At 35.9% G+C, this 25452-nt stretch overlaps 1 protein-coding gene across 1 annotated transcript in view; it reads left to right on the top strand.

Annotated features, from left to right (window-relative positions):
* Nucleotides 1–4550, top strand: part of LOC136800721 (tRNA (32-2'-O)-methyltransferase regulator THADA-like) — a gene marked incomplete at its 5' end in the record, with an annotated part of 40812 nt that extends 36262 nt beyond the window's left edge. Inside the window, 4 exon segments of the mRNA XM_067057376.1 lie at nt 477–728; nt 2623–2707; nt 3332–3601; nt 4096–4550. Of these exon segments, the coding sequence (XP_066913477.1) occupies nt 477–728; nt 2623–2707; nt 3332–3601; nt 4096–4158 (670 nt within the window).
* Nucleotides 4551–25452: the final 20902 nt, after the last annotated feature.

Here is a 25452-nt window from a genome sequence, read left to right on the forward strand (position 1 = left end):
GAATATACACGTTTTCAATAAGAATATTCAAAAATTTTGAAGCTTTCGAATGTTCTTAACCTTTTGAGTTTTGAGCCTTAAATTCTTTTTTAACATGTTCTTATTTTCACCCATTTTGTGAATAGGCTTGCTAAGAATAATACACTCTTCTCGAGATGCATAATTTTATTGTTGTCCTCGCTTTCAAACAGATTTCATTGCTATAAAATTACATATTCACAATGATAATTGTGTTGTTTACACCTCTTTAAACTACTTTTGTTTTAGAGTTAATGGTTGCCTTTTGGGAATTTAAATTGGTTTAAATGTATAATTTCATATCAATGAAATCTGTTTGAAAACGAGGACAACAATAAATTTATGCATCTCGAGAAAATTGTATTCACCGGCCTAGAATCTAGATTCGCCGAAGTTAATTTTTCAATCGCCAGCCTGTTAAAAATAAATTGAAACTCCTGTCCATAATTCTCTTTCAGCTTATGGTGGACGGCGCTACATCTTTTACAAGACGAGGATGAAGATATCAGGAATGAAGCAACAAAGAATCTACAATTCCTCAACATCGTCCAATCAAATCCACTGGAAAACAACTGGCAACCAATGCAATGCAATATCACCTTACGTCATTTTTTCTCGCTTCACAAGATGTTTCCTAGTCACGAGCGACTGTTTATGTCATGGTTAAGCGAGGTCATTTGTAAAGAAGAATCAGAGAAACAAGCCAATGAGTAAGTATAAACACCCCTGTCTCACAGCCCCGGCTGAACTTTTTTCCTCAATGGGGATAAACATTCCTATTCAAATCCCAATGGGGATAGAAATTCTGAAATAAGTAAAAATAAAGATCCAGTGGGGATGGTTTTGGAGTGCAATTTTAAACATTGAATTTTTGGTGGGGATGAAATCAATATCAATTTGCCAGTGGGGCTGAAATTCTAGGGTATTTTCTCACCGGGGATGAAATTCTCCAGTGAGGCTGGGGTCCCAGCGGGTCTGTGACACAGGGGTGTGTACATTGAGTTTCAAGCCCGAAGGGCTAGAGGTCAATCTCTAACCTTTCTCAGGCAAGAAAAATTGAAGCCTTAAAATATGCGCCGTATTTTTTATGACGGATTGAATCTAGCAATTCCTTTGTCTTCGAGTGATATATTTTTCGAAATTAAGCGGCAAATTTTAGTTTCAATCTGTCATTTGTGTAAAAACCAGGCGGGTCGCTCAAGACCGCGCAACTTTGGTAGGATTTGTTGGCTTCAAATCCTACCAAAGAGATTGACCTCTAGCCTTCGGCTTGAAACTCAATGGGTGTGTATAAGTTATCAATCCTGAATAAGGCCGATGAAATAGAGGTGAAACACTCCCATTCAGAGGAATGTAAAGAGATGGAAAACAGTTTTTCTGATTACTCAAAGTTCAATGATCACTTCTATTGAAAATTCTATTGTAATAAAACGTTGATTAGGTCATTAAATGAAAGTCCAGAAAAGACGGCTCGCCATACAAATCGGACGGTTTCTACATGATTTGTAGACTAGCCTACATGATTTGACGAAAATTCGTTTTTCCTTTTTTGCCGATTACTAGTTCAATTTTTAAGAATAAGGAGCAATATTTTTACCAATGTATAGCAAAAGAAATTCTTAACGCAATGATATTAAATTGGTTCTTGTAAAACTGTCAGCATTCGAGTAAAATCAAGACGAAGTTATAATTTTCTCGAGCTCTAGCTTTCCATATTATGGTGCGGTCATTATGCTGTTATATCAGTAGAATCGCTAGGAAATTCTGAGCAAGAAGATATATAAGAAAATATAAGCCCTAAAAGTTTGCGCATACTCAGGCTTGAAACAAAAGAATTTTGTCACAACACGCTAATTATGCAGGTTTTTTATAGCGACAACAAAAGAAACCTATTTACTCGACATAAACTCCCTTAAGGGCAAGAGACCTGGTATATGATGAGCCGTTTTTCCATTGTTTTCAAGAAGCTGTTTTTCCATCTCTTTACATTCCTCTGTCCCATTTAAGTGAAAGTAAAACTTGAAACCTTCGTTGATTTTTGACGACGGATTGAAACTAGAGGTTTTATTTTTTCTAGTGTACACCTTACATATTAGCGAGCTTATATATTTACTTTATTGAGGACGGTGGCGTGACTGAAACATTTTAGACACCCCTGTCTCGCAGGCCCGGTGGAACTTTTTTCTCAGTGGGGATAAAAATTCCTACTGAAATTCCAGTGGGGATAAAAATTCTATTGTTCCAAGGTTGGGAGATCCAGTGTTTTGGAGTGCAATTTTCAGACATTGATTTTCGAGTAGGGATGAGATCAAAGTCAATTTCCCATTGGGGTTGAAACTCCAGGGTATTTTCCCACCGGGGACGAATATTTACCAAAAATTTCAGTGGGGCTGGGATCCTAGTGGGTCTGTGGTTTTAACCTGCAAAATCAAGGCTTCCTTAGTCATTCAGGATGTAGACAAATAAAAAACTACCCACTGTCTCCGTCGCAGAAAAACACATATAAACTCAATACTAACCTTCACTTCAGTGTTTTTGCGAAAACAGTAACGTTCCATTTGGTAAAATAAGTCGTTTTTACAGAACACTATTTTTCTTTTATAGGGAATTGATGCTCTTTGAGCAGGAAGCGAGCAATTTGTATGCAGAAGAAACTGTTATCGTTGACCTGATTTGTCAAACCATCGCAGTAAGTCTTATACCCTATTTGAATGCCCATTCATGAGAAAAAACATTCTCGTTCTTTAATGGAAATGGTAGATCGAAAAAGTTAGGATCGTTTAATATATTCATAATATTCATGACGTAATGTTTTCTACGGAAATACCCCGGTTTTAGCCAGTAGTGACAAAACCGGGGTCTTTCCGTAGAAAATATTACCTCATAAATATCATGAAATAAAGGCCACTGGCATCACATGAGCTTGCTCAATTCGTTCTGTCCACTACCGGTAGGTGTTGACCTAGAAGCGCTCCTGCCTTTGCCGCCCTGTTTTTTAACCCTGCCCGTAATTCGAGATTGGCGGGTTTTTTTCTTAGTTGGGAGTATACGCGCATTTGAAATCAAAATATTTTCAAAATTTGAAGTTACAGAATGATGATACTTAATGGGTTAAACCTTCCAGCTTTTGTTCCGACTGTTTAATTAAAACAAAGCTTTGCGATGGTCGGAAACGATGTTGACGCAATGTGATTTCTGCCCAGTGCTCTGAATGTCAAAGTGAAGAAATTCATCTAAGTGCGGGTAAACGGCGGGGGTATCTTTTGGTAAAACATTTCATGGCCGTATAAGCATGAATGTAATTTCTTACCAGGACCATTTGAAGCGAAACAAAGATGAAGACGGTATCATTGATCAACTTCAAATACATGCTTTACATTTGAAGTCCAAAGTCATTGAAAAAGAAACCGCCGCGTGTGACAAGCCGAAGAAAAGCATCAATGATCTGTACCAGGAACGAATCACTTTTACTCAAACGTACAAATGTTTGAAACTGATGGAAATTTGCGCTGCTTGTTGTCATAGTAGCAAGACATTTAAAGATAGTGGATGTTTAAAATGGATTCCAGAAATTTTTCAAAAGGTGAGTGAAAAGAGTCACTTTTCAGTTTTTTTTTCGACTACGGCTGCTTTTGCATCAAAAGTTACAACTTGTAGAAGGTAATCCATTGAAGTCGAAACCCTGTTTTTTGTACTATTTTCCTTTCAATGGGCTACCTTCTAAAGTCTGTAACTTGACATGCAAGTATTCTAAGGGAGAAATATTTGCATTGTTGCAATGATCTATTAACGAGTTTGCGCTTCAGGATAATCTACTGCGATACGCTGTCAGTTTCCGCTGCGTTATTTTTTGCTAAACAAAATTTCTGAGACGGGAAAAGTTGCACTCGTTTAAATTTTAGTGAAAAAGGATATTTTAGTAAATAGGGTCATAAGTTTGATTTCATTTTCAATTTTCGTGACAAAGGTTGAATAAGGGTCACACTTTTTAAATTTATTTGCCAGCGTTTTCAAGTCTGATTATAACACAAAATATTTCATGGATACACCCAGCTAACTTATTTCTTCTTCTTTCAGTTTGCTGGAGTTCCGTCGATCAGATCAAGCGTTCAAAGTCTTGCTGATTGGACAAAACAGTGATATTTGTTCCCATATTTAGTTTTACTGAAATTAGAGATTGTGCCCAATCCTCCCGAGTTGAACGATTAATTTTCACGTTCAAGCCTTTGAAATTCTACTTTATACCAAGTAAAAGTTCTAGAGTCGGTAAAAGAGGATTACGATTTTTAATCGGGGTTTTCAATTTAAATGTTTACTGTACTTCAAAACAAAAAAATAAAAATGCAATACATTCAATATATACCTCACCCCCTATGTACAAAAGTTTTTTGTAAGAGCCCAATACGGTTGGGACAGATTTAAAATTTTGATTTTTTTTTTCATTTTAAGTTTTAACAAATTTTGATAGAATTTTGGATGTATGCATATATTTTTTTCCATAGTTATTTTGTAAAGAAAACTCAATCTTCAGTCTGAGATTCACTGACAATACAAACTCTTTATTTTACATTCGTCATTCTTTTTCAATCATTTTGCTTAAACTTAAACGGCAACTGGTTGCTTCAGTAATTTTTGCAGATGAAATTTGATTTGGCGGATGGCTGTAAAAAAATAAATTGTTATTGAGAAATTGAAGAAATTCGTTTTAATGTTTGTTGTCAGAACCTGACCTCTTGGAATTTTATCGAAAGTTTGACTTTCAAAGGCTCTGTGGCCTGTTTTGCTTTAAATGCCTTCCAGCTGTACACCAATCTAGTCAGGATCTCACGTTTATTTCAACAAAGCAAGCAATATTTTATCAAACATTTCTGTTTATCAAAAGTTATTGTCGTTATAAAGTAATATCGGTATTATGAGCCCTCGCTACCACAAGTTTACTCGAAGTCGGCAATGAGACCTGTTAACCCTTCGATCAAATTGATTAGCGTAATCGATGACGTCGTCGCCACCTGATAACATTATCTTTGAAAATACCCCCCCTATCTTCATATGACTTTTTTTAATTTTCATCTTTTTCCTTAAATTTTTTGAGGCAACTCCACGTGACATGTATTTCTAGGGCATGGGATAATTTTTTTGCCACCTGTTGGTATCGTCTATTCTTACAGACTGGCAAAAAATGCTCTTTTTACCGAAATCAGCCCTAGGATACTGTATCTAGTGATTTGAAAATGCTTGACAAATGTTGGTTATTGATGATACAAGCTTGCATTCAAAATTTCAGCAAAATCGGACGAGTGGTTATGCTGAAAGTGGACATTTCTGTGAAATGCGAACCGGTCTGTAAAATACCAACTACCCACGTGACTAGATTGAAATCTTGCACACTGTGTGTCCTATGGTCAGTATCTATCACTGGTAAAAACTTCGAGTCTCTTATATTTGGCAAATCAGCCTTCAGGAACAAATTTAGTCAAATAGAATGGAGTAAATCAGTCTGCCAATACATGATTTTATTCAATTATCCATATCTACCACTGGTCAAAGTTTCAGCCTCTCCTCCCCCCCAAGATGCTTCCTTTAGTAAGAAATATGAAGATGCTGGAAGGGTTACGATACAACACGAATTTGAAATTATATGAAACGAATGAAATTTGACGAGTTTAATTTTTCGGACGGGCGAAAAGATTGGCAAAAGATTAGAGATATATTGCAAGAATAGGATTTCTGTACCTAACTCGAGATATTAACCCTTGAAAAACCGTGTTTTTCAGCCAGAAACAGCTGTTTTGTCCAGTTTTTGCCCTTTTTGAAGCTCAATATCTCGAGTTAGGTACTGAAATCACCTATACTTGCAATATATCTCTAATCCTAATTTTTTGGGAGCTTTCCAAAAATATGCAACAGGTCTCCTTTTTCTCAAGCTAAAATTTTAATTAATTTTTAACCCTATGATTTTTGCTTGAGACCGTCATATTTGTCCGAAAATCACACCAAAGTGTCCGGAAAAAAATTGGAAACATCGTAATTTCGATTTCTCTAAGGTTGAAGTTTCCAAAAATGTATAACAAGTGCTTCTAACAAAGCAATCGAGCGATTTTACAAGATGCCCTCTACTATTTATTAGGAAAATGACGATAAGCACTTTCTAATAGTGGGGGCCAACTTTGGGGATCGTATATCAAATCATCCAAAATTCAAAAAATCTTGACACCGTGACCTCTCAGATTCCTTTCAAATTTTAACCAGTGATAGGTATCTATGAGAAATGACAATCCTGAAAGTTTGAGCCTCTAACTCCTAGCGGATCAATTTTTTTGGCATTTTGAAATTTCAGCATTTTTGGGCCCGGGCGCGCCCGAACGACATTTAGAACGCCCTTTTTTCTAGCATAATTTCTGATTAAAATGAGCTATGGGCTTGAAAATTTGTACAGGTAAGTTTTCTGACCCAAGGAATCCAAATAGTAGAGGCCACTATGTCTTCCCGTGTGCAGCAGCTTGTGCAAAGGGATTTTATGATTGAATATTGTTCCTTGAATGTAGAAGATCAAAATTTGAGAGGTGGGGCCGGGTGTGACTACCCGTTGCCATGGAAACTGACGTCATTGGTTACTATGGCAACCTAAATAAAAAGTCGTCAAAATTGAAAATTTTTTGTTTCAGTCGAAAGAGCATGAAAAACTGATAAAGAAAAAGGTCACAACCTATATCTGAAAATGAATATATCAGGAGATATTAAAGAAATAAGGCAAAATGACGTCATAAAACGATGACGTCATCGAAAAATAAAAATTTGCCAAAATTCGAAAATTTTTGGTTTTTTGGAAAAAAGACCCTCCAGGGAACATAAAATATTATTACGAAAACGTTTGAAAATTCGTTAAAAAAAGTCTATTGGCCAAAATTGACAATTTCATTTTTTGCCTGTCGAAGGTTGGAGCTTGCCCAAACACATTACAGGCAAAATTTAAAAATATCAATTTTGGCTCATAGACTTCTTAAAAAGGATTTTCAGACTTTTTCGTAATAATAATTTTTGTTCACTGGAAGGTACTCTTTCCAAAAAACCAAAAGTTTTTGAATTTTGGCAAATTTTTGTTTTTCGATGACGTCATCGTTTTATGACGTCATTTTGCCTTATTTCCTTAATATCTCCTGATATATTCATTTTCAGATATAGGTTGTGACCTTTTTCTTTATCAGTTTTTCATGCTCTTTCGACTGAAACAAAAAATTTTCAATTTTGACGACTTTTTATTTTGGTTGCCATAGTAACCAATGACGTCAGTTTCCATGGCAACGGGTGGTCACACCCGGCCCCACCTCTCAAATTTTGATCTTCTACATTCAAGGAACAATATTCAATCATAAAATCCCTTTGCACAAGCTGCTGCACACGGGAAGCTTTTTCGCGACATAGTGGCCCCTACTAAAAGAAAGCATCAGGAATACCCCAAAATGTATGGTTTTTGAAGTATGACTTAAATTTTAAATTTTGGACTGGGCAGTCCATTTGGACCGAAAAATCCATGTGGCAAAATTATTTTGAACATTTTTTTTTTTACTAATTAATGAGTTGCACATATAATAATCTGGAACTGGTCCAAAAGTTGGATTTAGTTCTCTCTTGGTTGAGTCAGAATCCTAATTTAAAGTATACCTATTTTTGGCGTATATCGAAGTAGTCCCAGGCTTCACTTAAGTTGTTTTTAGGCCCTCAAAAATAAATTTGTCTCACAAGGAATTCAGAAACTTGATAAACAAGATATTTAAAGTGCAAATGTTAAAAGATGTCCAAACATTTAAAGAATATTTTACCATAAAAAATAATCAAATGCTAGGAAATTTGGTTACGGTCTGCTTGTATTCATCGTTGGCCATTGTATATGTTCTACCAGCAGTTGTAGTTGTTGGTGCTGCAATTTTAAGAATAATGTTTTTTATGGGAACAAAACAAGTATCAGAAAGTTCAGGCCAATTAAAAGATTTTCTTGGCCCATGAGGGTGCATAAAATCAACTTTTACCTCACCTTCTTCTAGGTTGACTTTTGTAATTAGACCAACCCACCAAAAAGAATTGTATTTACATGTGATGTATGAAGATGGAGTCAAATCAGTTATTTTGAAAATGGTTGGCATATCGAAATTGTGAACATCAAGGTATGCCTCATCTTCACTGGTCAACTTATGAGCAATTTTTGCTGATGATAAAGGTATAAAGTGATGACTTACCCTCGTACCGGGGACAGTGTCTCCATTGTCCTCTGTACCTCAGTTCAAGGCCTGATCTCACTTTAACCATTTCCTCCTTATCAATGTCAATTCATTTCTTTCACGCAAAGCTCCAGCATCGATTTATAATCAAGAATCTGATCATTTAAAGGCCTTTGAAGGCTTCTCTTGGCAACGTGTCTTTTAACAGCGCCTCCTATGCCATCGCATGGTGATTTGCCATGGCTTGTGGCAAAAAATACCCATTCAGCCTGAATGCTAAAATCATGCTCATGCATGCATAAATTCATGAAGTTTTTGTAGTTCTTATACTGACCACCACACCCATCAGAAAAATAATATAGTTTATCAATGTTGGGATGCTTCATTCCTAGAACTATTCGATTCCTTCATTAGCTGAAAGCTCTTCTTTCTTTGCTTTCAGAAATTTAGCTTGAGCTTGACATTTTGCAAGGAATGAGTGTTTTGTCATCAATCACATAAACAAGTATTTCTTTGTATTCATCATAAGTCGTAGATCTTTATATGTATAGTCCCAGTCGATTGCTTCAACAAGAAGCAGGGTATTTTGATGTGCACTGCACACACAAAAAAACATGGCCACAGCGAGGCCCAGAATCTTCGAGTAAGAAAACTTCGAGTTAGCAATTTTCGAGTTAGCAATTTTCGAGTTAGCAATTTTCGAGTTAGATAATTTATGACGTCATAAAAGTGCAAAATATGACGTCACTCGACTCTAACTTGATTTTTTATTTTCAAAAAAAATTTTCGTAACATTTTGAAAAAAATGAAAACTCGACCCCAGGCCCAAAAATCAAAATTTTCAAAAAAGAAATATGGTTTGTCTCTTAGCCAATCAGATTGCTTATATATGAATCTCTTTTATCACCAGTAGAATGGTATATAAACAAAAATATGTACAGGTTAAAAAGAAGATAATAAAAACAAGACTACGTTAAATAGAATATATGAACAGTCAACATGCGAGAACAGGGATTTGAACAGGATAAAAGAAAGAAGTAAAGAGACAGAGGTCAGATCCCTGTTCTCGCTCTGATGACGTGTTCTTCTAACATTGCTTTGAAAGCAACCCGATTATCATAAACATGCCAGTTTTGAATATAATCATTGTACTTATCAAAGATATCTGATGGCAGTTGATCAAAACATTGAATAATACGGTGTCTTTTGCCCGCTTTTGCCGAATAGTGTTTCTGTGAAGGATATGTCGTTAAGATCGATTATTCTTTGACATTTGTTGAGAAAGCTGAATTCTACGTCCGTGTGAGTAGACAGTAAAAAGCAGATATAACTCTTGGTAGATTCATTAAGCACTAACTGCCTGAGTAAGTTCAGACGACGTTCATCGATAATGCTGCATACATTGGGAATACTGTACAGTCGATGAATGTCGTTTTTGCTTCTCTTCGATACATTGAATAGAGATTTTAAACAAGCCCTTGCCTGAGAATCAAGGTACTCCATCTCTGATTTTGTAAGTTCAACTAATTCAAGGCCATAGAGAAGATTTGGTATGACAATTGTGTTGTATATAGAAACAATAGTGCTAGGATGGCAGTTACGGATGCCGGAAGCGATGAGGGAGGTGGCTACAGACCATAACTCTGCTATTCGAGTGTCTCTGTGGTTCTTTAAGCATAGATGATTTTTCTTTTTTGTCCATTGAAATCCGAGATGCGTTAGGGTGTCTTGTTGTGATATTTGACAGTCGTTAAGAGTCAGGGTCGGCGATTTGATTTTGGTGGGTCCAGATATGACGAATTGTGTTTTGGTCTTTGCTTGGTTGAATTTAAGCCCGTGTTCCTTACCGAAGGATGCGCAGTGGTCAATAAGAGTTTGAAGGTTTCTGAGGGTAGGACTAAGTAGTATAATGTCGTCAGCGTAAACTATAATACATGTCTGAAGACCATTTGGTAGTGAGGTGCCAATCTGTAGGGCTTTGATGTTCGAAATAAGTTCTTGGGTGTAGGTGTTGTACATGTAAGGTGATAGGATGGCTCCTTGGCGAACCCTTTGACTGAGGGTGAACTGCTTTGATTCCCCAGATAGGTACACTACGGTGGCAGTACCGTTCAGATAAAATTGGACGAGGAAAGAGATTATCTCACTTGGAAAGTCTTTTTTGCGTAGCTTTTCGAATAGAGTAAGCCAGTTGACACAGTCAAACGCCTTTTCAGCGTCAAGGCTACAAATATAAACTGGAGTGTCTCTTTTGTTGTAATATTGAATAGTTTCTTGTAGAATAAGTTCAGCGTGGAGGGTAGAGGAACCACTGGTGAACCCAAACTGTGAGTCTATATGATTCTTTATTTCAGGACATCTCTCCAGGATGACAAGTTCTAGAAGTTTAGTAACTATAGGTAAAATGCTAATTCCTCGGTAGTTGTTCGGGTTGTTGAGTGTTTTTTTGTACGATTTAACAAGTGGGATTATTATCGAGGTGCTAAGTGCTTCGGGGATGATTTTCGACGTAAGTATCTTGTTGATCAGTGTTGTCAAATATGAGATAAACGAATCACTTTGCGCATATATGTAATGTTCTGCCTTTAGTTGGAATGGATCGCGAGATTTACCGGTCTTAAGCTTTTTCATTGCATTCAATACTTCCAATTTCGTGACGTAGAACTCACCCTCGGCAATTGATTCCTGTACATCGTCTAAGAGATCTTTAAGTTTTTCGTTTGTCTCTGAGTTATCGATATGGTCAACTCTCGGTGAATTTAGTAGCTTGTCGAAGTGAATACCGAATTCTGATACAATATCATCACTGGTTGTCTTTCCATTTATTGTGTAGAGTTTATGTTGCTTCTTTTTGAGAAAGTTTATTTCATTCCAGTATTTAGAAGGGTGAACCTTTTTCAGTTTTTCAACATTTATGTAGTGGTTTACAGTCGCTTGATGTTTTGCATGTTTCACTTGGTTCCGAAAGATTTTTCTGGCAAATTTGTAGCGATTGTACGAAACGTTAGAACTGTCTCTTGGAAAATTATTCTGGCGCCACGAGTTAAACATTGTTTGGAGATTTAAACGAGCTTTGCGTAGTTCGTCATTCCACCATGGTTTACTTTGAAAATTATGGGATGTTTTAACAAATTTCGAATAACATTCAGTTGCAGAGTTTTGTAAGGATTGTGTGCAGTTCGTTCAGCATAGAATCGGCATTGGAGCTAGCGTTGGTTTTGGTCTCAATGATAGATGATACGTGTTGTTGATAAAGAGATATAAATTTTTCATTTTTCCACATATAATTCGGAATGGAAGAATCAAATACACTGTCATTTCCCTCAGACTCATTTTCAGGCTTATTGGTCCCCGGTGGAAAGTTAAACGAAATGACAACTGGTAGATGATCGCCTGTCTTTAAAGCATCTGGAGATAGGACAGAGGTATTCAAAACAAAGACAGAGAGTGATGTCGGAATTAAAACGTGATCAATATACGATTTGTTGGGCATTGATAAGTGGTGGTAAGTGTAAGTTGGTCCTTCACCTTGAGTAATGTCAATCGGAATTAAATTGTTCTCCACTATGAACTGTGAGAGGTGTTTGGAAAGTGCATTTGGTTGAGCTGTTCGTTGAGTTAGAGGTTTGTCAGGACAGCTTTGGAAATCACCGAGTATGATGGGTTCTGAAATGTCAATGAATTGGTTGAGAGCACCAGTTATTGTTGCAAGTTATGTTTTGTAGATGTCTATTGATTTTTGGACTGGCTGTGAGAGTGATTGAAGGTACACACCAATGATTGTCAGTGTGCGGTTTCTGTATAACGTTTTAACAACTGTGGTAAAGTCTTCTAGCAAAATAGTGTCCACATTCGTAAAGCGATCCTTTCGGAGAAGTAATGTAGTACCACCAAATGGTCGACCATGATCGTGTTGATTGGCTGGTTGTACGAATAGGTGAAAATTGTTTCTGTATGATGAAAGTAAGTGTGATTCGCTTTGTGTGAGCCATGTTTCAGTGAGATGTATTGCGTCGTAAAGTTTAGTAAGTTTTTCAATATATACAGAGTTTGTCTTGTATCCATAACAGTTTAAGGAAACAAACTTTAGGTTGTCAGTGCAATTACTCGAGGTTGTCGTATCCATTTTGGTTTCTATTGAAGTGTCTATAATTGTTGAAGTTGTTGCTGGGTGAGCTTTGAGTGAGATAAGGGTTTTCATCGGTTAGGGGTTGACGGTCATTGCGAGAGCTTTGATTTCCTCTGTAACTGTTGGGGTCATGGTAGGTATTCAGGTTACGGTCATTATGAGGGTTGCGGTTGTAGTAGGAGGAGCGGTCGGCAGAGTTAGTGTTGGGGTTACGGTGGTCATTCTTGGTTCTTGGATGACGGTACGGTTTAACAACTAGTCCCTCAATCCAACGGTCAACCTCAAACGCTTTGTGTTTGTCTGCAGGATGTATATCAATACGAAAGGATTGATTGCGGTGGCTTTTGCGAATCGGTTGGATGTCTATGACTCTGAGTCCTGACTCTTTGGAGACGATTGATTTGGTATCCTCTGCATTAAGTTCTGTACTGAATCCTCCAACGAAAAGAGAGTACGGTCTAGCAGCCCCAGTCACACCTTTCCCAGCACCCGATTTGCCACCATACACTACTGTTTTCTTTCTGATAAAAATGTTCTCTTTGTTGCTGTTTGTACGAGGTAAGTCCAGCCTTTTTCGATTTGTGGTTGACGATTGTGGTGGTGTTATTCCCCGCGGTGTGGTGGTTGTAGCTCTCTCGAGGAGTCTATCAACAGAATGTTCAGAGTGTTCTTGTTGGATGTTCCCAATGTTACCAATTTTAGACTGGAGGTCGTTGACTTGGATCCTTAATTTTTCGTTATCTTTTTCCATAATTCGTAGTTGTGACTTCATCTCCTCGTGTTGTTCTTCCAGCTTTTGATTTTTCTCGAGAATCAAATTGAGTTTATCCAGGATGGTTACAATGTCAGGGTCCATTAAAGGTTTACGAGGTGGAGCTTTCAGGACACTTGACATTTTCTCAAATATTCTGTTCTCATGGATTGATAACCCAAAGTCTTGTGCCATTTTTTGGTTGATTGATCGACCCTTGTAGCTCTTAAGATTTTTCACTGGTTCTAGGGGAGAGAACCCATTATCGTCTAGTGTTTTGTCATCAAAGTTATTAATGAAAGCATCGAACATCTGCTCTCTAAATAAAGTTAATGTGTTCGTTGAGAGCTGTTGTAGACTGTTGATAACTTCTGGTTTTATAAGGTTGCATATCTGAGTCAGATTTTGGAGATATGAAGTTGATGGTCCTTCTTTGTTCTTTGAGATGTGGTCAGTCAATGATTTGAGAAAAGACTGATCATATGTCTGTTGAGATGGTTGATTAGGTGTGTGTTGAGATGATTGTTGTGGTTTCTTCGGAATTAGGACGCCATTTTGAATTCCGCTGCTAACGTCCGCCATCTTGTCCGAGCCTATCACAATATTATTATTTATCAATTATATTTTTCAAGTTCAGGAAAGGAAAACAAAGTTCGAGTTATGGAGCCAAAAAAGGGGAACATTCGATATGTATGGAGGTTTTTTTATAAGAGTTTATAAGGAAATTTTCATGCTGCCAACGAATTTGTTCGAGTTAAGGAGACGTTCGAGTAATAGAGGTTCGAGTTATGGAGACTCTACTGTATTTAAAAAAGTAAGCTCATCTCCAGGATAAGATGATAAAAACTTCGGGCATTACGATACGCTTATAAAAAAGTGTAGGCCAAAAAAATAGAAAAAAGGGCTCGGTACTGAAAGGGTTAACAGCATACACTTTTTTTTATAAAAACAATCAGGCTTAGACTGAAACAATAGGTCTATTATTCCAGACAATAGAAAAAATAAGAATAACATCAATTTCATTGTTCTTCTTAGTTTCAATAATTGTATTAGTTGTCTTCTTTCTTCTTTCTTCTTTTTAACTCTATCTCTTAACTTACATATGAAGCCAATCACCATGGGCATCACATGAAGCAATTTTGACAATGAACTAAATCTAAATATATTATATTCGATTATTACCTGTAAAGTCTACCGTGAAAAAAACAGGTCGAAATCATATATCGACGCTGTGCCGACCAATCGATATTCTATTCAGCTCGCAATCAACGCAGAGAAAAGTAACCATGACGACTATCCAAGATCTTGTCATCAATGCTTTTTAAAAAGAGTCACTGATAAAGAATCATAACATAAAGTCTGTCTATTATTTCGATTCAATTAAAGTGAAATTTCAATAATTAATAGTTTAGTAATTACTGTTATACATTTGGGAGTCATATAAATGATTTCTTTTGAAAGAAACTCATTTCAATTACACTTGGAGGTTTCTAGGGAGAACTGCAAATCATTAATATGGTAATATTTGCTGTTCATCTTTGATTTTTTCTACAGTGATTAGATTGACACATGCGCGATAAAATTTCTATTATTGGTCTTTGTTGGAGGGGGGTTGTACTTTTACGATGTGACGAGATTGGCCCTTTTTTAGTACGGTATTACGGGATTTGACGAAAAAAAGACGGGAAAACGGTATTTTAAAATCAGATGGTGACGGTGTTTGGCCTAGACTTGTAAACAAGCCTGTAATTACTCTGGCTATAAGAACTATATAATAATAATAATAAAAAGTAAACTATAAATGTCCGCGCACGGAGAAAAGGAGAATTACAGACTTGAAGCCTCTTCCACGCCTTTTTTTTCTTCAGCTAAAATCATAAGCTCAGACATACAGATTTCTGTATGTCAGGTGCGTACGTGTTTACGTTTATTTTTCTTTCTTTTTATTGCGTTTTAACAATTGTTCTTTTATTTCTATGTTCCTAAGTTCAATGTTACTACGAAATAGCATTTAGTCAAAAAAGTTGGATGGTTTCTCAAAAATCTAAAAAAAGTTGAAAAATTAAACAACGTTTTTTGAGGGAAGAAGCTTCTAGTCGTTGAAATTAAAAAAAGAAAAAGAAACATCACTTTTTCGATGCTTTTTCTTTTGAGCTTGAATTTTTAGATAGAGTCTGTTTTCAACGACTTGTTTACTAGTCTATGTTTGGCCTTATTTTTTGTCATTATGCCGGTATTTGAACCGGTACAAACCGGTGTGATGGTGTTATTACTTTTTTCAATTTTTGGGAGTCCAGGATTCAACTAAAAATTTGACGGGAAACGGTATTTCGAACCCCGACAACCCCCCCCCCCTTTGTTGGCGAGATCATTGTTGTAGAAATTGTCGAAATAAATGTCGTTGATGTTCTTAATCCACATGAATCGTACGTAATCACGTTCTTTCTCGTTGAGTCGAATTTGAAGAAACGTCTTCTCCAAATCTACAATAACACCAATTTTCTTGGCTTGGAATCGAAGTAACGTCCCGAAAAGTGACGAAGCAAGCGACGGGCCAGCGTGTAAGCAATCATTCAAAGCTGGACCATCAATAGAGGAACTGGCGTCGAACACCATGCGAATCTTGGTTGTTAGCCTGTCCAATCGTAGAACAGGTCGGTGTGGCATATAGTCGTTTGTCCCTCAATAGACGTATCAGGACCTCAATCAATTGTCGTAGTTGATCTTTAATGATTGCATTGTAATCGTGTAACAATTATTCGTTTGTCTTGAATTTCGTAAGTAGGCTGCTCATTCGACGCGTAGAGTTGTAAAGATTATCCTTTAAAATTCATTTTTGAACTTCAGAACGAGTTTGATTTTACATTCCAAAACGAATTCCTTTGGGTTTTCAGTTCTATCCACCTCTTCAATTTCCCAAAACTTTCTCAAAGTTGAATCAACATCACATGTCTGACGGTTAAGCGTGTGTGCAGACAGAGTAACAGAAGCTTGGGTTGTTGAACAAACTGTGTCAGCAGTGAGTGGGCCTGATAAAATATAGCCCAGCTTAGTATCCGTTCCCTTGGAACTACGAATAATTTTGTTCTTTATAAATTTTCAGAAATTATCTGCCCCGATAAAAAGATCAACGCGCAAAGACTTTTCACAAACAAGTCCTTTGTCAGCAACTTGTAAGTTTTTGAATTCGGGCAGACTGCTAACATCATAATAAACGAAATCATTTCGTATAGGATGACAAATTTCATTGCAACAAAGTTTAATTTCTTCTGGAACTTCATGGGTAGAACCTTCATCTTAAAAACGTCGAGTGATTTCGATTCGACGTGACCACCAGAAGTTTTATGACGTTATTTTGCCTTATTGCCTTAATATCTCTTGACATATTAACTTTCAGATATAAGTTGTGACCTTTTACTTATCAATGGAACGAAAAATTTTCAATTTTGACGATTTTTTTGATTTTAGTTGCCATAGTAACCAATTACGTTAGTTTCCATGGCAACGGATGGTCAAATCCGGCCTCACCTCGCAAATTTTGATATTCTACATTCAAAGAACAATAACAATCATCAAGTAATCAACAAAGCAATCAAGCTTTTCACAGGCTCCTTCACACGGGAAGACAAAGTGGCCTCTACTATTAGTGCTTATTTAGCATTTTTTTTAAAGCGTCGTTACATGATTAAGAAATAATCAGCACAGACATTTATGATCAGTTAATGGCTGAATAGGTTTCCAAATTAATCACGTGTATATCATTAAATTAAAATCATTCCAATAACTCGTCTGCAAAGAATTCTAAATCACCTATTATTCAGCTATTTTTGAATCATAAAAAAAGAGGAAAAATCTAATCAAATGGTTTCCTTAAATAAGTTATCTTAATTGGTCCCCGTGTTGATGGAGAAAATTGCTCCATCGTAATGAACATTTAATTGCCCGTGTTGTGTACTACAGTTTAATTTACTATATGCGTTGTCGTCTTATTTCGGTTCCCTATGGTTTTGTAGCATTTTAGGTTTCTTTAAGTTCAAGAATTGGTGTTTCCTTTTACATTTTCTGTTCTCTGTTTTCTGTTTCGTTTCCTTAAGTCAGGTTCCTTTTTGTCCATTAAAGCCGATATATTTCAACCAGTCAAATTATTTAAAACATCTTCGTCCTCTGCTCACATCCGACCTTAATAACTGAAGATCAATAACCATTTATTTATAAGTCTGTTAATTTCAAATCTTTACATCGTTTGTTGAAATCACTAAAATTTTGCAGAAAAGTTGTTCTTGGCTTTTTTCCAACGTAAATCGTACTTCCACGATTTCGCAGGCGGCGGAACAACAGTATACCGATGGATACTTTTTATGGGCATTTTTAGGTCAAAAATCGGCCAAAACGTGGGTCCAGATGGTCAATATTATAGTACTCTAATAATAGGCTCCATATTATTCACCGGCCCAATGAGCTAAATCTCATGCAAATGGAGATGGAGTTTTTATAAGATACTTCAATAATTGGTCATTTAAAGTAATAAAAATGACGCGTTCTTTAGAAAAAGTAACGAAAATGTTTTATTAATGGTTAAAGACCAACCAAATCAAATAAGAGCTTGTAAAAACTGACTGCGTGACAACGGTCGGTCAAAAAGGTGTATACAACTGGAGTTCCGTATATAAAATATTCTCCTGTCCATAGTTCCGTATATAAAATATTCTCCTGTCCATAGTTCAAATCTTTATTAGAAAATAAAACAGTAGTTTGTAAGAAATAATAGCAACTTTTATTAATGAGAGCGGAAAAAATCAATCAACAAATCAACCGACCAATTAAGCAACCTCTAAATGAGCTGACGCTGAAAAAGAGCAAATATGTAAAAGATTTCTAACTTAATAGACCTTTTCATAAATTACGTCACGAACATCACTTGCCTCGTTTTGAAATTATTGCCATGGTTATTAACTCCCAGCAGATTTTATTAAAACTACTTCCTATTCATAAAAAAATCATTTAATACCTCAAGGGACATAATCTCCATGGTAATTGTTTGAATGCGAGGCAAGTGATGTTCGTGACGTAATTTATGAAAAGGTCTATTGATGAAAACATCTTGAACATTCCAACACGCAAGATCATTTGAAAAAAAGGAACTGCAAAACAGTGGTCAAAGCATGGTTAATTTTTGACTGAGACGGAAAATGGATGTTGCAAATTTTGGTGAAATATACAGAATTTTGGGGTAAGTAGGAAACCTGGCATATCTCTCTGGCTCGGGCCATATGGCCTACTCCATGGCCTTCCCTTTGGCCTACCTTCAAAAAAAAGAGAAAATTTTGTCTGAAACGAAAGCTATAGTATAATTGCTTTAAATTTGATTAAATTAACTGAACTAAAGATGCAAACCCTTATGCCTTTATAAAAAGAGTAAACAGAAAATGCTTGAAATTTCTTCTTCTTCTTCTTCCATCATATCAATCCAATTTCGTTGATTACCCACTGTAGAACCAACTTGAACACTGTCATCGATATGAATTTCGACCTCGTGTATAATAGGGGTGGGTTCCAAAATTACACTTTTCGAGTTCAACCATCTTTTTTTTTAATTAATTTTTCATGCTGATTCCGAATTTGAAATCCGTTTTTTTTGTAATCCCCTGGGCAGCTACCAGAGACCCCTTTTCCAGAAAACCGCCCAAAACTGCTAAAGGTCAATGTTTTTGAAATTTTCCATTTTGAATACAGTAGCTTTCTAGTAATGTGATATCTCTTTTAAAAATCAGTTTTTCATGCTGATTCCGAATTTGAAATTCTATCACAACTCTCACCTTGACCTGGTATTGGAGGCTTTTTTTTTACTAAAATCATCGAAACTAAGAAAATTGATAATTTGAAAGTGTTTGAACTTAATGAACTTTGAATGATAATGACTTGTTTTAGATCAGATTTTCATGTTGATTCCGGATTTCAAATCAGTTTTTGAATATCTCCTCCCCCTGGCCTGCTACTACCTGCTACAGGGCCGGTTACATAAGGTTCCTTATTAGGAAAATATCGCAAGAAATGTACTGAAATAAATATTTTTGAAAGGAGATTCTTGTACTTGGATTCAATTTATCAAAACATTTGGTTATACATTCCTTGATACAAAGAGTTTTGAATACTTTATCTAATGATCCAACCCTATGGACTGAGCTGCTTTTAATTTGTCTGCTTAGAATATAATCAAAGTAATGTAAAAATCAAATGGTTAAGAATATCTTGAGCTAGTAATAGTCCAGGAGCCAAATCCTCTATCTCCTTAAATAAGCACTTTTGCTCAACCCAAGATTCTACAGGATAAACTATATATTTTTGGAATCCTCAATTATCCTAGTTTAAGAAATGGTCGGTCCCCAAAGCTAACTCCTGGTCAATTTTTCATACTGGGCCCAAATTTCGGAGTTACTTTTTACCCTTTGTAAGGATTTGTTTAAGGTGGGAGCCACATGAAGTTTTGAGATTTGGTGAAAAAATTATCGATTTCGGGATTTTGCGCGTTTTATGACCCTTATACCCTTTCTGAACACACTCTGAAAATTTTAAGGCCGTAGCATTTATATTTCCTAGTTTTTCTAGACCCTGATCTAAAGTATTTTCCTTAGCAACGAAAAATCATACCCGTTGCTAGGGCCCGATTTCTTTATGGCTGATCTAAACATAGGATCATGACATACCAAACGAAAGATCTTTTTACGCCCTTTTCAGGCGTCTAAATCAATATAGACTAGTAAACCGCGTCGTTGTATTTCGCTGCAGATTAAACTTGCAATAGGATCTATTTTTTTATATGTTCACTGAATACAACGACTAAAGTCTGTCCAGATATAATTGGCAGTGGAAACAAGAATGCCTGTAACTTTTGATAGTCAAATATAATTATGGAAATTTTTTTGCTTGTTTTAGAGAATCAAAAGCGCTATATTTGAATGTATTTTTGGTTGAAAAATTCACGATTTTTAGCAGTTTAATTTGCGATTGTAAAAGTTGAGCTTTTTTTCTACTTATGCTATAACGTTCATTTTTACACCAGTGGTAGTTCAACCTTAGGTTAAGAAGTTTTTTAAATTTCAAGGCAAACAGAAAAGTCCTTCGGAAGATATGGGACCCGAAATACCCCTTGGTAGCACTTTTCTGTGAAATATCAAATCTCGAACTTATTACGCTTTGCATCGTAAATTCTGAAAAATTTAACAAAGTTCTAAAATTATATCTAAACTATTATCGCTGTAAAATTCTGAGACAAAAATAAAGAAAAACCAGATAAAAAAACTGACATATAGAAATTATTCTTCAACGATTCTACTAAGTAAAACCTCTAAATTTTACTGGCTGTGATTTTTTTCAAAGTTGGGAAACTCTTAGCTTAAAGTTTGCTGTGGAGGCAAGTACATGTTTTTTTTTATAAGCATTGCACTTATAAGCATATCTAGGCTCAGATATGGGGAAAAATTAAGCATATGGCAAGCATTACCTCGAGCCTACGAAAAATGTTTTTTTCCTGATTTTGGCTTGTTTTGGCTGGAATTTTATGGATTTTCAGTATTTCCCTAAATTTATGCTTTAGATTTAAGCATCCCCTCAAGCATTTTTCAGCCTTATTAAGCTTTTAACTTAAGCATCTCTGAGCCTGTTTTCGGATTTTTGTATGCTTATAAAAAAAACATGTACTTGACAGACTTTTACCCTCTTACTCGAGTTGTTGACAAACAGGAGCAAACTCTTGACATAAAAAGTAAAAAATCTGTGACTTTTTTCTCGGCTGTAGCACAGGAATTTAAAACAGTTAAAATGGCCTACTTTGGCGTACGGTGGTATAAACCCTGCCTGAATTTCCTTTTTAAGAGAGGTAAGTGCAAAGTTAAGCCTTAGCTTTAAAGTCCCCCCCCCGAATTTTCTTCGTCGCAGGCCCTAAATATATTTTATTTTGAGAATAAATTTAAATCGAGGTTTGGCCCAAATTCATGGTCTGGAAAGTCGCGAGCTTCAAAGACGTGGTACAACCAGAGCACGCTAATTCCAAAGTTTGACCCCCTGTCTCATTGAAGAAAAGCTGTGGAAAGGAAAAAATGAGCGAAGCGAGCGCGAACATTTTTTGACAACTATCACTCTTTCATTGCTGAGAAAACTGCCTTAACACACTATTGTTACCCTAATATGCCTTGTTTGGTCAAACAATTCATTCAGAATCTTTGATTATTTTCAATACTGACCATTTACTGGTGTACGGCGAGTGACGTACCTGCCTTACACGGTGCGGCGTCACAAGAGTTTTTTTCTGAATATTCGATGATGCAATCATATAAAATTTTTTAGAACTATCTACCTACTTTTGTAAATTATCGAAGAATCAAATACCCTTCACTGTCTCCAAGTTCATACGGTATATGATAACAATATAAGCGGTTACAGAAAGACGACCATCATTAGCGCCGACGAAGAAAATTTTCTCATTTAGACTTTTTTGTTTTGGCTGAAAACACTCTCGCTGGATGCAATATTTGCATCACAAAATGCGCCCTTAGAAAAATAAGGAAAAAATGTTTGTTTCTGTTTCAATTTTTGATTATTTTGAATAACTTTACAATGGCAATAGGTCAATATGATATCAAGGATTATGCGAGCGAAGCGAGCAAGAAAATTTTACATATTTAGGTTTATTCAGTTTTGTTTTCACGTTCACGCTCAAAATCTCGATTCACCGGCGAATTCACGCTGGTAAAATCTTATTTTCACGTTCACGCGGATATCTCAATTCACGTATTCACGCGCTGAAAAAGTCCAATTAACGTATTCACGACAGAAAAATAGGTCATTCACACGTCACGCCAGCCCCTGGGGGAGCCCCCTAATAAACCATAGTCAAGAGGATATTGCGTATGAAATTTATCAAAAAATTCTGCGTCATCTTAAATAGGGTGAAATAGAAACCAATCCTAGTTAAGGCCCGGCCTCCACTTGCGTACGCTGTGATTGCACTTCTCAAACAAAATCTTCTATTTTATTGGTCAAAAGAAAAATAAAGGAATGCCATTGTGGTCCATTCAGACGTACAGTCGAGAAAAGTTGAAATGCGCCTAAATTAATTTTTCAAGTGCACAGTACTTTTTCATGATGCAATCTTTTCTGCAAGCAGCGCAGACAATGAAGAGACGTGCCTTCAGGAAGCTAGACTTTTTGAGTTTATAGCTATATATACTTTCACTTTATGGTGTTTCTGTATGACTGTCTGTCTACTTAGTCTAACCAGCGTTAAATGCCTTCGGGAAGGTCCATCCTAACTTGGAAAGCCAGAATTGGAGCTATTTCACCAAACCACTGGAGCGTAAGTTATTTAGGCTATCACAACTGCATGAAAAAGTTGAATGTGCGCATGTAAAGTTAAACGAATGTAAAAAAACTTTTTGCAGGTTTTTGAAATTAAGATTTACCACACTGAAAAAACAGTGAAAAACTCTAACTGAGGTAAATCTATTTTGAAGACCAAAAGAAAAAGTTTGTTTACATTGATTGACATTCAACATTCATTCAACCACTTTTGGATTCAACTTTACATATGCATACATTCAACTTTTTACATTCAATCTTGTTTTACTAAGTTAAGATGGACATTCTCGAGTTACGACCATATGATGGTATTTAAAGCTTGAGAAGCTCTATAAACAATAAAGGTTGTTATTAATAAAATAAAAGACAAAAGATAAATTAGAGTTTGAACAAAAATATCAAATGTATATACATTTGAAAACTTGAGCAAATTTCTTTAAAGATTCCGGAAAAAGAATTGAAATCATTGCTGAAGTGAACTTCTGACTAAATTACAGTAGTTAGTGTTCAGTTTCAAAGACAAGAAACAAAATTTGACATACAAAACACTTTTTCCAGTCAATGAATCAGCTCATCATCATCATAACCAGTCTGCCATTTTGTTTGTTTTGATTTGCACAAGTAATATTGTAATTCGTGTTATATCATACACTGTTATGATTTGCATTTATAACACTTGCTTCAGCTTTTCAAAGCTAAATCAAAACTAAAATTGTAATATGTAATAATAGTAATAGCATATAACGTAATATGAAAATATGTATACTACCGTCCCGAAAAAAAAACCGAGCATTTACGGAAGAGACTAAATACGGGATGCTCCTGCGGGGGCAAAAAATGGTTAAACAATGAAAATAACTGAAGCTACCTTCAGCTGAATGTAATTGTCTAAGTAACGATCTTATAAATTGAAAAAGCTATCTATTATTGACAGATCAATCTATCCCTTCGATTTCCAGACGAAAAATGACTTTAATTTCCAATACTTTTCAGTTTTGTCTCCTGTTTCTATTCGTTTCCATGTCGTTTCCATGTCGTTTCCCTGTCGTTTCCCCTCGTTTCCTGGGCGTTTCACGTTTTAGTAAGTACGGTTGCGTTCGTGGAACGTCTCAGGAGAGAATATACTCTGAACTTGCCTTGAACGCTTTGCTGACAGACACTTTTCCAGAAGAATGATATTTTTCTATAAGATTATAAATAACCAAGCTCCGTCTTACTTACGTAACTATCTACTAGCAAGGCTTACAGAGCCAGTTAATATAAGAACAAAAAATCCTATTTATCCTCTTAATATACTAATTGAGCGTTTTCGTAATAATTATTTTCCTCACTGTATACATGTTTTTTTTTTTATAAGCAAGTGTATGCCCCTTGGTCAGGCTCGAGTATGCTTAAGTTCTCAAAGCATCCAGGCATAGTTTATGCTTATTATATGCTTAAGAATTATGCTTATGACTCACCCGAGCCAAGCTTTTTAATGAAATTTCAGAAATTTTGTAAAAAATTTGTTCAGATTTTGGGAGCAGTGGAATGTAGCTAGCCGTGGAATGTCTTATTTTTTACTTGACCTCTACCAAACCAGTTCAAAATGAAACAAAAACAGATAAAAATTACCACTTGAAAAATATTTTAGGCTGACATATATGCTCATGTTATGCTTAGGAATTCTGCAAATCTGAGCCTTCATATGCTTATAAGCGTTATGCTTATAAAAAAAAAAACATGTATCCCCGTGGAATGTCCTGGAAGGACGGTAATATAAGAAATCTACCTTCTATAAAGACCTTTAAAATAGCAATTTTAAAAAATTTTTGAGACCCAAACATGTTTCTGAAAATCAAGGTGTAGTCTTTCGAAATTGACTTTGGGTAGAGTTTAGTCATCTCAACGAGCACAACTTTAGGCATGGTTTTCGTGATACTTTAGACCTTTTTTGTTGTTGTCGAACTAACTCAGTTGAAAATGCTCAGCACTTTTTTCTGCACTGCTTTATACAAACTACAAGAGTTAAGTATTGTTTTCCTTCCACTAAATCCTTCTTATTTTGTCTGCTTTTATTTTACGGTGTAAATAATCCTTTCTGTCGTCGAATATATCCATTAATCTGGAAGGATCAGTGGTGCCTTATTTTAGTCTACTACAACCATAGCTCTCTCCACGTCACACTTTGTTTTACTTTTTCATTTCTTCATAGTCTATTACATCTGGCGATATAACTTCCGTTTCTAGCGGAGGGAGGGACTATATTAATGTTTAGTAGTATTTTGTAGTATATGTTCGTATTGTATTGTACCCTGTGTTTATATTCTAATAAAGAAAAAAAAACAAAGAAAAAAATAACTTTTCCTTGAAGCGACATTTTGAAACTTTGCCGTATTGGAAACCATCCCAGAATTTAACATCCGTTTCTTTGGTCGATATGACAAATGGCCTGAAAACGCCAGATGAATAATTTGTTAAGCTTAGTTTCCATTTTCTTTCAATTAAAGATTGTTTTAGGGTTCTAGTGACCTCGCCAATTGAATGTATAAACTGACCCCTTAACAATTCTTTTTTGTTGTATATCTTCGTTCAACTTTAGATAGATGATAAAACAAAAAAGATGGCTTGTTTTGTACTTCACTTATTGTTGTTGTTTATGTTGAAAATACCACATCAATTTTCTTTGACAATTGGTAAGTTTCGAACAAGATTTTTCATTGTTATTTTTCGTGCTAGTAGTCTTATGCCCCGGGGGGGGGGGGGGGGGGGGGTACTACCCTTGTACTACCCTTGTCGACCGACGGGGGTGCTCCGCTGAGGTTCAAAAAATGGACCCTACGTGGGACTCGAAATTTGCGAAAAAAGTGACCCTAAATGGGACTGAAATTCCAAAATTTTCTACTTTTTCCCCAAATTTTCCAGAAATAGGCACCCTACGAGGGACTGATTTTTCTATTTTGGTGTTTTTGCGACCCTACCTGGGACTCGTGGAGGTTAAAAAA

Source organism: Clytia hemisphaerica, unplaced genomic scaffold (assembly GCF_902728285.1).
Source record: "Clytia hemisphaerica strain Z4C2 unplaced genomic scaffold, Clytia hemisphaerica genome assembly, whole genome shotgun sequence".
In the NCBI taxonomy this organism is placed as follows: domain Eukaryota; kingdom Metazoa; phylum Cnidaria; class Hydrozoa; order Leptothecata; family Clytiidae; genus Clytia; species Clytia hemisphaerica.